This window comes from Phocoena sinus, chromosome 8 (genome assembly GCF_008692025.1).
Source record: "Phocoena sinus isolate mPhoSin1 chromosome 8, mPhoSin1.pri, whole genome shotgun sequence".
Lineage (NCBI taxonomy): Eukaryota > Metazoa > Chordata > Mammalia > Artiodactyla > Phocoenidae > Phocoena > Phocoena sinus.
Window position 1 is genome coordinate 46,562,674 of NC_045770.1, and position 15,277 is coordinate 46,577,950.

The 15,277-nt window shown below is 45.1% G+C and overlaps 1 protein-coding gene across 6 annotated transcripts in view; it reads left to right on the top strand.

The window, feature by feature from the left end:
* The window catches only part of ME3 (malic enzyme 3), a 297,110-nt gene that overhangs the window by 195,484 nt on the left and 86,349 nt on the right, over nucleotides 1-15,277 (top strand). For all 6 annotated transcript variants that reach the window (XM_032641780.1, XM_032641779.1, XM_032641778.1 and 3 more), the window contains one exon: nucleotides 2,201-2,350. In XM_032641780.1, the coding sequence (XP_032497671.1) occupies nucleotides 2,201-2,350 (150 nt within the window). The remainder of the gene's footprint in view (nucleotides 1-2,200; nucleotides 2,351-15,277) is intronic.

Here is a 15,277-nt window from a genome sequence, read left to right on the forward strand (position 1 = left end):
AAATTCTCATTTTACCACTTAACAGCAAAAGTTCTTTAGCCTCTCTGGGTCATTCCCCATATGTACATTGAGTATATCAGTGGTGTCTAACTCATAGGGTTATGATGAGGATTAAATACATTAGTATTTGTGACGTGCTTAGAACAGTGCCTGGCCCATAGTGGGCACTATGTGAGAGCTTGTTAAATAAATGTGTCGTCTTGCCATGGGCTCCAGCAGAAATGTAGGGAGAAGATAAGTGTTCCTCTTACATATCCATAGAGCTTAATGGCCAAGACTTTGGGTCCTTGAGGGTGTGGCTATCCCCCTAGGGGCTGAGTGCAGCAGCTTGTCAGGATCTTCCCACGTTCCCCCAGTACCATCCATCACTTCTGAGCGGTAGTGGGTAAGGAAGCCTCTGCCCCCTCCCCCCTCCCCTCTCCCCCTCCGCTGCAGCACTAACCTCTATGGTCATTGCTCACATTAACTCCAAGGCCATACTGCAGCCCAAGCCAAACATTCTCTCCCTCTTGTTTATTCCACTCAGATTGGGTCTAGCCTCGTCACCCTGAAGAGCAAACCATAAAGTACACATTGATTCCAGCTAACAATATTAAACGTGCCCTAACTTTGAACAATCCAAACTTCTCTCGTTTGTTAAATTTGCAAAGAAGAATTAAAGTCCAAGGTGAAATCCTCTTTCTTAAAGATATTAAGCCCTAAAAATCAAAATCCAAAATCCTTCCCTTTCCAGTTCTTTCCAGCTAGATGGGCCTCACTCATATGCCTGGGAAGATGTGTCAGGCTCAGGGGGCAGAGGCCTGATGCTGGAAGTGCTAGAGGGTTTGCTACTGACACTTGCCCTGTTGACTACTCTGACCCACTCATTCCTGGAGTCCCTCATTTCAGCAGGTGCTTAGGGGGAAATGCTAAGGACACTCCCCAGCTTCTTATGGGTAAGGACAGTGGAGTGCTAGTAAATGTTTAAGAACTGGCTCTGGGGCCGTTGGGTGGGAATTTAGAGCATTTGCCGGTTTCCATGGTGTAAATACTCCCACCATGGCCAATTTCAACTCACCAACTTGACATCACTGAATGCAGAATTGAGAAGTGATGTGTACAAATGGCTACTGAGTAAGGGAATCCTTACACTAGTGCTGAGCTGAGCTCCTGGCTATTCTAAGCATAAATCCTCCCTTCCGAAAAGTGCCTCCTAAAACACGTTTTTTAGTTCTGAACCAGTGTCTTTGGTGAAGAAGGAGAGGCTGACGCCCCAAGAAGTCACAAGACTTCCTCACAGTGACACAGCTAGTGAAGAGCAGAGCCGCAATTCACACCCAGGACCCTGACACCACACCCAGGGATCATTCCCCTGTCAGAGCATCTCTGTCACCCCACTCCATGCCAGGACCTCACGTGCCTTCATTATCTCTCCCAAACTGTTGTCCCGAAAGTTTGCAATATCAGCAGTCACTTACACCTCACTGGGAATTTCAATCCCTTGGTTTTTTTCTCCCAGACGTTTTTTGCATTTTTAGGAGTGTGAATGGAAGGCTTTTATTCCTGGCTTAGTGATTTCAAGCTTCAGTAACTAAGTAAGAGAGAGATTTTGGGGGGAACACGCTTCCTGAGATCACTTGGTACTCAACCACTGGTGAACACTGCTTGTGACAGGAACCAGCCCTTTGTGGTAGAAAAGGCCAGTTCATATATCACTGGTCCACCCAGTATTTTCCCTGACCCTCCCCCATCCCCAGAATACCGTTATTCTGTTGTCCTTCATTAATGTCCACATAATAATAGTGTAACTAACCGTCCTGCATCATGGTTGAGAGCACAGATTCTGGAGTCAGATTGCTTAGGTTCAGATCCCTTGGGTGAATTATTTCATTTCTCTGTGCCTTGATCTCCTTGTCTCTAAAATAGAATTATAGTACCCACCTTCCAAGTCATTGGGAGGCATGTTCCCCATGTTAAATGAGTTAATGAAAAAAATTGGAATAGCACCTACACCACGTGTAGTAATAAGCACCGTAAGGCAGGTACTATTCTCCACATTTCATAGATGATGAGACACGTGCTTAGAGGAGATGGTGACTTGCCCACGAAGGTACAATTGAAAGTAGCTGAGTGGGAGCCCTGGGTCTTTGCATCAGGGGCCTTCCGTGCTGCCGCAGATGGTGCTCACGTGATCAGCTTGGTTCTTGTCTCGCCTCCCGAGGTACATCATCCTCATGACGCTCCAAGACCGGAACGAGAAGCTCTTCTACCGAGTGCTGACGTCGGACGTGGAGAAATTCATGCCCATCGTGTACACGCCCACCGTGGGGCTGGCCTGTCAGCACTACGGCCTGACCTTCCGCAGGCCCCGGTGAGCGGTTCTGGGACAAGGGCTCAGGGAGGGGCTGTCTCATGGAGGGGAATCAATCTTCTTGCTGGCCCTGCTTGTTGGGACTCCGGAAGCGCTTTCTGATTGGGGCAGTGGCCCAGTGAGGCATTTGTTTTTAAGCAGTTGCTCAGTGAAATGACCCCATGTGCAGAGAAATGAGCTGAGAGAGTGTCTAGCAAGGGGATAGTGGAACTTCTTCACCTCGGAATAGTAAATGCCCGACATGTTGTTCAGAGTTGGCCTGAGAGGTATTTCAGATTGTTTTTCTCTCCTTATCTACCTCCAACTTCCTCCCTCCCTCTGTCCCTCCAAACCCTGCTTTCCTGGTCATCTCCAATGTGCCAACAGCTCTCCTGCCAATTCAGGCCCATGAATAATGGAGTGTTGGATGCCAGAGACTGAATTCTTTTGCTGATTCAAAGAACCAGTATTCCTTCATTTGGGTTTGACTCAGATTCCACTCAAATCGTCATTTTATTAGGCAAAAATTTGGCACTGCATTTTCTTTCAGAGCCAAAGAGTTTGGGGGCAGTTTTCTAAAGAGATCACCTGGTTTTTTTCACGGTGAGTTCAGCATATACATTTCCTAAAAATTAAAAAGGAAAAAATGGGAGGATTTTTAAGTCTTCAGTGCAAGGTAATTGTCAACACGTAGTTCTAGCACTGATGATTAAAGAGCTCCTGGGTTTATTATATGTCATGGAACATTGTTTCGGTCTGTGTTAAAATACTTAAATTTACAACATACTGTGCACAGATGTGTAATTTACGTTTACATAGAATTTATAAATCTGTGTTTATAAATCATGTGCTATGTGGGGAACATGTAATCATGGATCCAGAACATCTTTTGTTAATTTGGAAAAACAGTCTTCCGGTTCTGAAGGCAGCATTTGGGATGAGCACTGCAGGCTGAGCCCAGGGAGTCCCCAGAGTTACCCTTGGCAGAAGGCAGCGTGTCACACCTCGTCTGGGGGAGGGTGTCCAGCTGTTGCAGCAGACTCGTCCTCATTACTCAGAGCAGCCACACTTCTGCCATTCTGAGGCATGGGGTAGGGGTGGTGTGTGGGGAGCAAGGCAGTGCACCAAGGCCCCGCAGCAGTTCTGGTCTTTGACCTGCCTCTTTCAACAGGAAAGAGACTCCTGTTCTCTTATTCTCATCCCTAAAACCAACACTGGCAGAGACCTTGGAAGCTGAGGGTACATATCTGAAGGATGCAGGACCCTATTTACCTCCCAGTTCCTACTCAGAGATGGTCCTTGCAGGTCCTTCCTCTTGCACAGTGCAGCTCAGCTCATGTCATTTCTCTCCTCTGAGGCTGTCAGCAGCCACCTGGGGCTTAAAGAAACAAGTCGAACACTTTGACAAAACTAAGCCTGGCACAGCCCAGATCGTCCTCAAAAACCCCATGTTCTGGCTCCCCGATCTAGTCTCCTTGCCCAAGTATGCCTGGCATTCTCTGCATGCCTTTGCACATGTAGTCCCCTCTGCCTCAGACTCCTGCATTCTCTCCTTTCCTCATTCTCTACCCGTCAAAATGCGAGTTATCCTGCACACACTCCCCTTCCAAGAGTCTCTGTGGAGCCCTCCCTGGTCCACGCCGGCCTGAACTGATCACTCTGCTTTCAGCCTCCCACACAATCCATTACACATATTTCTATTCCATAGTTTTATTGTTGGTGCTTTATGTTTTAATTATTTGTGTATCAGCCTCCTCTACTGGAACACAAATTTCTGGAGGGGGGCAGGAAATGCATCAGATCCATTTCTCGAGTAATCAACCCTCAGATGGGAAGGTAGCATTGTGTACTGAGTGAGAAGAAAGAGCTAGGTGTTCGCAGTCAGCCCCGTGGTTTAGTCTCCTTGACCTTGGGCAAGTTTCTTAACCTCTCTCAGCCTTAATGTCCACATTTATCAAATGGAGGTAATAGTGCTACCTACCTCAAATAATCCTTGTGAGGGTACAATGTGATAGTGTGGTCAGGTACCTGGCATAAATGTTAGGGTCTGTTTCCTTCAGTAACTGCTGGGAGGAAGGAAGGACTGATAAGTGCAGAGTTCTACTATATGTCTGCATTTTTAAACTTTTGCAAAAACAATTGAGTCGTTGAACATGTAATGAACAAACGTGTAACTAAGGATGCAATTTGGCTCTTCCAGACTCACTGTTTCCTGAAGAGGTCCTTTAATCCTTAAGGCATGGCTCACTGCTGCCACTGGCTTGCAGCTGAGATCACATGGAAATACACGGCCATCCCACTCCCCTCTCCCACTCCCAGGCTGTGTGGGAGCCCTTCTCCACAGGCACTATGGACTAGATTGTGAATTCAGCTGTTGGCCTCAGATAAACTAGTATCAGGCTGGTGATGGTAGAGTTTGCCTCCAGGGTCCACTGCAGAATCCAGGAAACACGAGTTTGAGTTAATGAGCAATTCTGGAGCAGTTACTAGGTGCTGAGCATCATGTTACACACTGTGCAGTTACCCCCAAAGAACAAAATACAGTTCTTGACCTCAAGCAATACTAATGTAAGTTGAATACAATAAAAGTTAAAAGGAAATAAGAGATTTAATAGGGACAAAGGATTACAGGAGCACAAGGGAGAGGAATATTTCTTTTCCCAGAGGGCAGCAGGAATGCTTCACCTCGAAGGCTGAATAGGAATTCCATGGGTGGAGAAGGAGGGAGCGGCCATTCCAGGAAAGGGCTTGGTTTTATCAGCTTTGTAGACAGCCTGGCAGTCAGCTACCTTGGGTATCTCCCCACCTCCTCCGCCTGGCAAGGAGGGCAATGGGAGGGAACCTAAGCCTTTATATCCATTGGCTTATAATGGACCTTCCCAAAGTCCTGGAAGGTTAGTTTGTAAACAGTGTCATTCATTTCACAAATGAGGAAACTGGGGTGGCCAAAGGAAAGGAACTGGTCTGAGATCACATTTGGCAAGCAATATATAAAGTGACAATTCTGACAGTGGGAATCAGGGGAAACCCACACCAAGAAGATGACATTTGATCTGGGCCGTGAAAGATGAGTGCAAAGAATTGAGACAAAAAGTCTTTGTCTCTCTTAGATAGCCTCATCCACCAGAGGGCAGACAGCAGAAATAAGAATTACAATCTTGCAGCCTGTGGAACAAAAATCACATTCACAGAAAGACAGACAAAATGAGAAGGCAGAGGACTTTGTACCAGATGAAGGAACAAGATAAAACCGCAGAAAAACAACTAAATGAAGTGGAGATAGGCAGCCTTCCAGAAAAAGAATTCAGAATAATGATAGTGAAGATGATCCAGGGCCTCGGAAAAAGAATGGAGGCAAAGATCGAGAAGATACAATAAATGTTTAACAAAGACCTAGAAGAATTAAAGAACAAACAAAGATATAAACAGTACAATAACTGAAATGAAAAATACACTAGAAGGAATCAATAGCAGAATAACTGAGGCAGAAGAACGGATAAGTGACCCGGAAGACAGAATGGTGGTATTCACTGCTGTGGAACAGAATAAAGCAAAAACAATGAAAAGAAATGAAGACAGCCTAAGAGACCTCTGAGATAACCTTAAATGCAACAACATTCGCATTATAGGGGTCCCAGAAGGAGAAGAGAGAGAGGAAGGACCCGAGAAAATATTTGAAGAGATTATAGTCGAAAAATTCCCTAACATGGGAGAGGAAATAGCCACCCAAGTCCAGGAAGCACAGAGAGTCCCAGGCAGGATAAACCCAAAGAGAAACACGCCAAGACACATAGTAATCAAATTGACAAAAATTAAAGACAAAGAAAAATCATTGAAATCAACAAAGGAAAAACGACAAATAACATACAAGGGAACTCCCATAAGGTTAACAGCTGATTTCTCAGCAGAAACTTTACAAGCCAGAAGGGAGTGGCACAATATATTTAAAGTGATGAAAGGGAAGAACCTACAACCAAGACTACTCTACCCAGCAAGATTCTCATTCAGATTCAAGGAGAAATCAAAAGCTTTACAGACAAGCAAAAACTAAGAGAATTCAGCACCACCAAACCAGCTCTACAACAGATGCTAAAGGAACTTCTCTAAGTGGGAAACACAAGAGAAGAAAAGGACCTACAAAAACAAACCCAGAAAAGAAAATGATAATAGGAACATACATATTGATAACCACCTTAAACCTGAATGGATTAAATGCTCCAACCAAAAGACACAGGCTCTCTGAATGGATACAAAAACAAGACCCATATATATGCTGTCTACAAGAGACCCACTTCAGACCTAGGGACGCATACAGACTGAAAGCGAGGGGATGGAAAAAGATATTCCATGCAAATGGAAATCAAAAGAAAGCTGGAGTAGCAATACTCATATCAGATAAAATACACTTTAAAGAATGTTACAAGAGACAAGGAAGGACACTATGTAATGATCAAGGGATCAATCCAAGAAGAAGACATAACCATTATAAATATATATGCACCCAACATAGGAGCACCTCAATACATAAGGCAAATGCTAACAGCTATAAAAGAGGAAATCGACAGTAACACAATAATAGTGGGGGACTTTAACACCTCACTTACACCAATGGACAGATCATCCAGACAGAAAATTAATAAGGAAACACAAGCTTTAAATGACACAATAGACCAGATAGATTTAATTGATATTTATAGGACATTCCATCCAAAAACAGCAGACTACACTTTCTTGTCAAGTGCACACAGAACATTCTCCAGGACTGATCACATCTTGAGTCACAAATCAAGCCTTGGTAAATTTAAGAAAATTGAAATCATATCAGGTATCTTTTCCGACCACAATATTATGAGATTAGAAACCAATTACAGGGGAAAAAAACGTAAAAAACACAAACACATGGAGGTTAAACAATACGTTACTAAATAACCAAGAGGTCACTAAAGAAATCAAAGAGGAAACCAAAAACTACCTTGAGATAAATTACAATGAAAACATGACGATCCAAAACCTATGGGGTGCAGCAAAAGCAGTTCTAAGAGGGAAGTTTATAGCAATACAAGCCTACCTCAAGAAACAAGAAAAAATCTCAAACAATCTAACGTTACACCTAAAGGAACTAGAGAAAGAAGAACAAACAAACCCAAAGTTAGTAGAAGGAAAGAAACCATAAAGATCAGAGCAGAAATAAATGAAATAGAAACAAAGAAAACAATAGCAAAGATCAATAAAACTAAAAGCTGGTTCTTTGAGAAGATAAACAAAATTGATAAATCTTTAGGCAGACTCATCAAGAATAAGAGGAAGAGGACTCAATCAATAGAATTAGAAACGAAAAAAAGAGAAGTTACAACAGACACCACAGAAATACAAAGCATCATAAGAGACTACTATAAATAACTCTATGCCAATAAAATGGACAACCTGGAAGAAATGGACAAATTAGAAAGGTATAACCTTCCAGGACTGAGCCAGGAAGAAATAGAAAATATGAATAGACCAGTCACAAGCACTGAAATTGAAACTGTGATTAAAAATCTTCCAACAAACAAAAGTCCAGGACCAGATGGCTTCACAGGTGAATTCTATCAAACATTTAGAGAAGAGCTAACACCCATCCTTCTCAAACTCTTCCAAAAAATTGCAGAGGAAGGAACACTCCCAAACTTATTCTATGAGGCCACCATCACCCTGATACCAAAACCAGACAAAGATACTACAAAAAAAGAAAATTACAGACCAGTATCACTGATGAATATAGATGCAAAAATCCTCAACAAAATACTAGCAAACAGAATCCAACAGCACATTAAAAGGATTATACACCATGATCAAGTGGGATTTATCCCAGGGATTCAAGGATTCTTCAATACATGCAAATCAATCAATGTGATACACCATATTAACAAATTGAAGAAGAAAAACCATATGATCATCTCAATAGAGGCAGGAAAAGCTTTTGACAAAATTCAACACCCATTTATGATAAAAACTCTCCAGAAAGTGGGCATAGAGGGAACCTACTTCAACATAATAAAGGCCATATGCAACAAACCCACAGCAAACATCATTCTCAATGGTGAAAAACTGAAAGCATTTCTTCTAAGATCAGGAACAAGACAAGGATGTCCACTCTCACCACTGTTATTCAACACAGTTTTGGAAGTCCTAGCCATGGCAATCAGAGAAGAAAAAGAAATAAAAGAAATACAATTTGGAAAAGAAGAAATAAAACTGTCACTGTTTGCAGGTGACATGATGACTGCACATAGAGAATCCTAAGATACCACCAGAGAACAACTAGAGCTACTCACTGAATCTGGTAAAGTTGCAGGATACAAAATTAATGCACTGAAATCTCTTGCATTCCTATACACTAACAATGAAAGATCAGAAAGAGAAATTAAGGAAACAGTCCCATTCACCATTGCAACAACAAGAATAAAATACCTAGGAATAAACCTAAGGAGGTAAAAGACCTGTACTCAGAAAACTGTAAGACACTGATGAAATAAATCAAAGATGACACAAACAGATGGAGAGATACACCATGTTCTTGGATTGGAAGAATCAATATTGTGAAAATGACTGTACTACCCAAAGCAATCTATAGATTCAATGCAATCCCTATCAAATTGCCAGTGGCATTTTTTACGGAACTAGAACAAAAAATCTTAAAATTTGTATGGAGACACAAAAGACCCCGAATAGCCAAAGGAGTCTTGAGGGAAAAAAATGGAGCTGGAGGAATCAGACTCCCTGACTTCAGACTATACTACAAAGCTACAGTAATCAAGACAATATGGTACTGGCACAAAAACAGAAATATTGATCAATGGAATAGAATGGAAAGCCCAGAGATAAACCTACGCATCTATGGTCAACTAATCTATGACAAAGGAGGCAAGGATATACAATGGAGAAAAGACAGTCTCTTCAAGAAGTGGTGCTGGGAAAACTGGACAGCTACATGTAAAAGAATGAAATTAGAACACTCCCTAACACCATACAGAAAGGTAAAGTCAAAATGGATTAGAGAACTAAATATAAGACTTGACACTATAAAACTCTTAGAGGGAAACATAAGAAGAACACTCTTTGACATAAATTACAGCAAGACCTTTCTGATCCACCTCCTAGAGTAATGGAAATAAAAACAAAAATCAACAAGTGGGACCTAACGAAACTTAAAAGCTTTTGCACAGCACAGCAAAGGAAACTACAAACAAGACAAAAAGAGGACCCTCAGAATGGGAGAAAATATTTGCAAACGAATCAACGGACAAAGGATTAATCTCCAAAATATATAAACAGTTCATACAGTTCAATATTAAAAAAACAACCCAATCAAAAAATGGGCTGAAGACCTAAATAGACAGACATTTCTCCAAAAAAGACATAAAGATGGCCAAGAAGCACGTGAAAAGCTGCTCATCATCACTAATTATTAGAGAAATGCAAATCAAAACTGCAATGAGCTATCACCTCACACCAGTTAGAATGGGCATCATCAGAAAAATCTACAAACAACAAATGCTGGAGAGGGTGTGGAGAAAAGGGAACCCTCTTGCACTGTTGGTGGGAATGTAAATTGATACAACCACTATGGAGAACAGTATGGAGATTCCTTAAAAAACTAAAAATAGAATTACCATATGACCCAGCAATCCCACTACTGGGCATATACCCAAAGAAAACCATAATTCAAAAAGACACATGCACCCCAATGTTCATTGCAGCACTATTTACAATAGCCAGGTCAGGGAAGCAACCTAAATGCCCATCGCCAGATGAATGGATAAAGAAGATGTGGTACGTATATACAATGGAATGTTACTCAGCCATAAAAAGGAATGAAATTGGGTCATTTGTAGAGACATGGATTGAGCTAGAGACTGTCATGAAGAGTGAAGTAAGTCAGAAAAAGAAAAATAAATATCGTATATTAATGCATGTGGAACCCAGAAATATGGTACAGATGAACTGGTTTGCAGGGCAGAAAGAGAGACATAGGTGTAGAGAACAAACATATGGACACCAAGGGGGGACAGTCGGGGGGCGGCAGGGGGATGAATTGGGAGATTGGGATTGACATATATACACTAATATGCATAAAATAGATAACTAATAAGAACCTGCTGTATAAAGAAATAAATAAAATAAAATTTAAAAAAAACGTCTTTGTCTACAGTGACCCAAGCACACCCACCTCCCCCTTGCTAGAATGCAAGGCCTCTGGGACCTCATGGAGGGTGGAACAGCAGACTAGAGGGGCTGGGTAGGAGAACTGAACAGTGGTTCTGACCAATACTTAGTCTCCTCCCCACCACCCAAGGCGGTTGGATTAATGGGGAGCTGTTTCACACTCCCATCCTAGACTCACTGGTGGTTCTCCAGTGGGTCAGCCATGGAGAGGGTCTTGACAGCAGAGTGGAGGTCCATGTGGGTAGAAACAGGGCCCTGCCAACCACCTGATCCCAGAGAGCCAGGTCGACCCTGAGTGGGTGTAGAGAGGGTGCTGCAGAAGCTGGACACGTAGCATGGAAAACAGATGTGTGATGGTCCCGGCAGGAGACCTGCAGTCGTACTAGAACCAGGAGAAAAGCATCATCATAATAACTGCTCGCTAAAGGCCAGGTGCTATCCTAAAATCTTTATACAGATTACCCGTTTAATTATCACCCCCTAAGAGATAGGTACTATTATCATCGTATTTGTAGATGGGAAAACTGAGGCACAAAGAAAACTTGCCCAAAGTCAGGCAGCTCATAACCAGCAAAGCCAGGACCTAAACGCACGCAGTCTGAACCAGAGTGTGGACAGATAACCTCCACACCGCGCTGCTTGCTAGAGTTTGGGGCTGTGCACATTTGGTGGGTACTCGGGATGGGGCGCCCTTGCAGCTCCTGGAATTTGATTGCCCGGGGGTCTGAGGTGAGGGTTGCTATATACTTTTCCAGAGCCTCTCCTGGGAGGGAATGAACCCCACGATCAGGACCACTGGGTGGGGCTGAGGCAGGCACCGGCAGACTGAACCGTCCTCTTGGATTCGTCCCTCACGCTCTTGGTACAGACTTCACTTCTTCAGATGATTACCCAGTTAAGTTATCTGACACGTGACATTCTGAGCTGTTGCTCCAGGTGTGCACTTGGCTGCTTTCCTGGTGTTGACGGCATACCTGCCTTGCTGCTTAGGGAAAGGAGAGTTTGGGCTCCACCGCAGCCCTGAGCTTCATCTGAGGCCTGGCTGGGAATGGCTTTGTGCATTAAGATCCGAAGGGAGGGCAGCCCCAGGGCCAAGAGGGAGAGAGCCAGGTCCTTCTCAGTTTCTGAAATGATAAACATTCCTGCCAGGTTCTTGGGAACAATGGAGTCCTCTGTGAAAGGGCCTGGCCCCCAACCTAAGCTAATTAGATCTAGCGGAGGCTAAAATTGACCCTTCGACACCCCTGGGGCTCTGCATCACCTCGCAACCCTGAGGGAGATGCCAGAGTATGTCAAGGACACCTGAATACCCCTGGGCAGATGAGACACAGCAGAAGGTTCTGGGCTCTGTGGAGCCCTCCTCTGCCCCTTCCCGCGTCTCCCCTGACACACCCCCTACGTGTGCCTCCATGGGCCATGGGTCCTGGCTAGCCTAGCTTGAAGGAATGCACCCAAGGTCATTAGTGTGTGACTCAGAAGAGGTGGAAGCCAGAGGAGAGGCCAGGCGAGAGGCATACAGTTCAACCACGGGGCAGGTGTGGAGAGGAAGCCAGTATGGTGTGGTTTGCTGTCCAGTGTTAAGCGAATGTTCTCCCTTCAGGAGGCCACCTCCCGTGGACCAGACCGGTCCTCACCCTGCGCGGCCTCTCGAGCTCCAAGCGCTCTGCACACACATACCTGTACGCCTAACACTTCCCGGCCCCCATGTGGGGTCCCAGCTGTGTGGGTGATGAGGGTTGGGTTGCAGGTACTGGAAGGAGCACGACCTTTGAAGCCAGGCAGACTTGACCTTGAATCCCAGTTCAAAAAGATGATTTCTGTTTGAACTGCCACACGTAAAGGGCGCTTGTCCGTGCTCGGCAGCTGTGATCTGCCCGACCCATCTCCGCTAGGATCTGTCGTCTGACACAGTCACACCACCCAAGAGTCTCAACTGCAGGCCTCGAAATGCCAGCCCCTCTGTTGTTTGATTCAGACCTGCGCGATCTGTACTTGTGCGTAACTGGCACATCCACCAGCAAGTACTTGTGCAGAATTACGGGGCCATGATGAGTTAGAAAGGTGAGGGTAGGAAGTGGGACTTGGTTTCCCCAGTCAAGGCTCTGTGGCAGATACCTGAGGACAAATTCGCATTTGGACAAAGCCAGCAGCCCCTGGCCCTGCACCAGGCTCTTGTCTCTCTTACCTGCAGGTGGATGGGCTTCTGTACACAGGCCAGTAACAGGTACACAGGATATTAACAGCTACTGTTTATTGAATTTTACCAGGCTCCTCGAGAGCCCAGGTTAGGTTCTTTGTGTACTTGATCTCTGAGCCCTACCGCACCCCTGCAAGGTGCTTGTTACTTTACCCAGATGAAAACTAAGTTGTCTAAGACATCGCAGCGGACCCAGAGCCAGTTCCCTGTATTTTTCCTGTGTTTATCGTCCAGCTTCTTGTGGCCCTGGTAAACATGACGCCTCACAGACACAAACACTTGCATTCTTGAGGGACACACGTGAGGGACACACACACACACCCGGAGGGCAGGATACCATGGTGGTCAGAGCACCGGAGCTGGAGTCTAGAAAGAGTGGGTCAGCTCCCCCGGTAACAACCGTGTGGCCTTGAAGCCTGGCTGCTCCCAGCCCTTGAGCCTAGATCACAGGCACTGTGCACCTCGTGGGGATGTTGTGCAGGTCCGATGAGCTAAATGTGTGTGAAGGTGCTTTATCAGTTGTAAAGGTTCTCAAAAGCTTGAAGGTGGTTTACTTTTTCATCTCTTCCTCTCCCTCCCCAACCCCCATAAAAGGATGTGATTAAAGCTGACACTCACCCCCTTGGGGTTTCCTGCCTGCCACTGTCAATGTCTGGCGAGCCCTTGCCTCATTTTTTACACTGGGACCCTTTTATCTTCAACCACCTCTACTATCTACACACACACACACACACACACACACACACACACACACACACACACACACACACCCCTCTCTGCCTCTTAAATGCCTACTGAAGCCATTTTCTAGCCACATACAAGATTGATGTTGCCAACACCTTGACCAAAGCCACTCTGGAAAACAAAGACAACTTTATCTCAGCAAAAGTCAGAAGACTGCTGACACCCAGGACACCGTCTTTGATCACATTGCAATCTGGACTCCAGCCCATCTGTCAGTTCATCAGGAACACACACACACACACACACACACACACACACACACATACTCCCAGCATAACTGGGAGGCAGGCAGAAAGCAAGGATTAGCCTCAGCAGACCAGCGGTCTCCTCTCCGTCCTCAGGGCACCCAAGTGCTGATTCCTTTGCTAGAGCCCGCTCCACGTCCAGTTATGCCCAGGTTCCTCTGCCAAACTCTTCCAGCTGTGATGCTGGAAAGGCTCCCTGCAGCAGAGCAAGCACAGGGCTGCAGCTGGGTCTGCTTCACTTCCTGTCTTCACTTCCACATCTGGCCCTTTTAGTCCCCCAGCCTTGGTGTTCTGAGCAGAGCACGGGGTTAGGAGTCAGGACCCCTGGGTTCTTGCCCTTGCTACCCTCTTTCTGGCCATGACTCCTTAAGCAAGTCACGTAGCTCCTTAGGCTAAAGCAAAGGTGGTGGCGTTGGGTTGTATGGCTTCTGTGATCTCTTCCAGCTCTAACCGTGTAGGATCTAGTAACTCAAACTCTATAACCTAGTTACAAGTGGGATCTTCAAGTGAGCCATGGTCGCATTATGGAGCTGAGCTGAAGTTTCTCCACCTGTAAAATTAAGAGGTCAAGTTAGAGCAGTAGCTCTCAGTGGCAGCTGTGACTAAAAGCATCTGCAGTGGTTTAAATCAGAATCCCAGAGGTGGGGCCCCGGCAGCTTTAGTTTTCAGGAGCTCCCCAGGGATGCTCTTGGGTAATTGCTGAGCAGGGTGATCTCCGAAGTTCCTTCCAGCTTGGATCTTCTCTGACTTGTCAGGAGTCGGTAGCCTGCAGCCCATATCTTCCAGGCCTCCCCAGGCTGGCAGTGTACTGAGGGTTAGGGTCATGATAATGTAACAGAAACTTTGTCTCCAGCTCAGCCCTCAGCAACCAAACTGTTGAACCTCACTGCCAAGTTCCCGCATGTCTCATTTACGTGGGTAGTGGAGGGGGGGGTAGTCTCATATGTGTTTCCACCCTCCCCCAATTTCCTCCTGAAGCCTCTATCACTGCACAGAAGTCACCCGTCTCCCAAGCTGCAATTTATCCTATGTCAGTAGTTCATTAGACAGGAAAAAGCATCAGACCAAAGGTGACTGATCATTTGGAGGAAGGCGTGATTCAGGGTAGCCTGGCTCAAAAGAGGAAATGGGCCAATTGGAGTCCTTTCCAGGAATTTGAACTGACAAACGGGAAAAGGTATATGGAGAGAATTTTCCAGTTAGGAAGGGAAATTAGGGCAAAAAGGTTGCTATGGTTTAGATTTTAGAGTTGGGTCATGGTAGGCCAAAGGCAAATGCCAGCTATGATGGAGCAGAAAAGAAAAGAATAGGGAGTAGAGGATCAGATCTGTGGAGAGAGAATAGGGCAGATGGGAAAGAAAGAGGGAAAAGTAGGCAGAGCGAGTGACGGTCCCCAGAACTGCACAGTTCATGATCATGTTCCACTCCAGTTCCTGTTCACAAATTTACAATGAACTCTGTTTCTCCAGAGGGAACTTATGTGAGCCTCTGCTTTAGGTCAGTGGAAGAGCCAGGCTGAAAAAGAGCTGTGAGATTAGATGGTTCTGATTAGTGCCC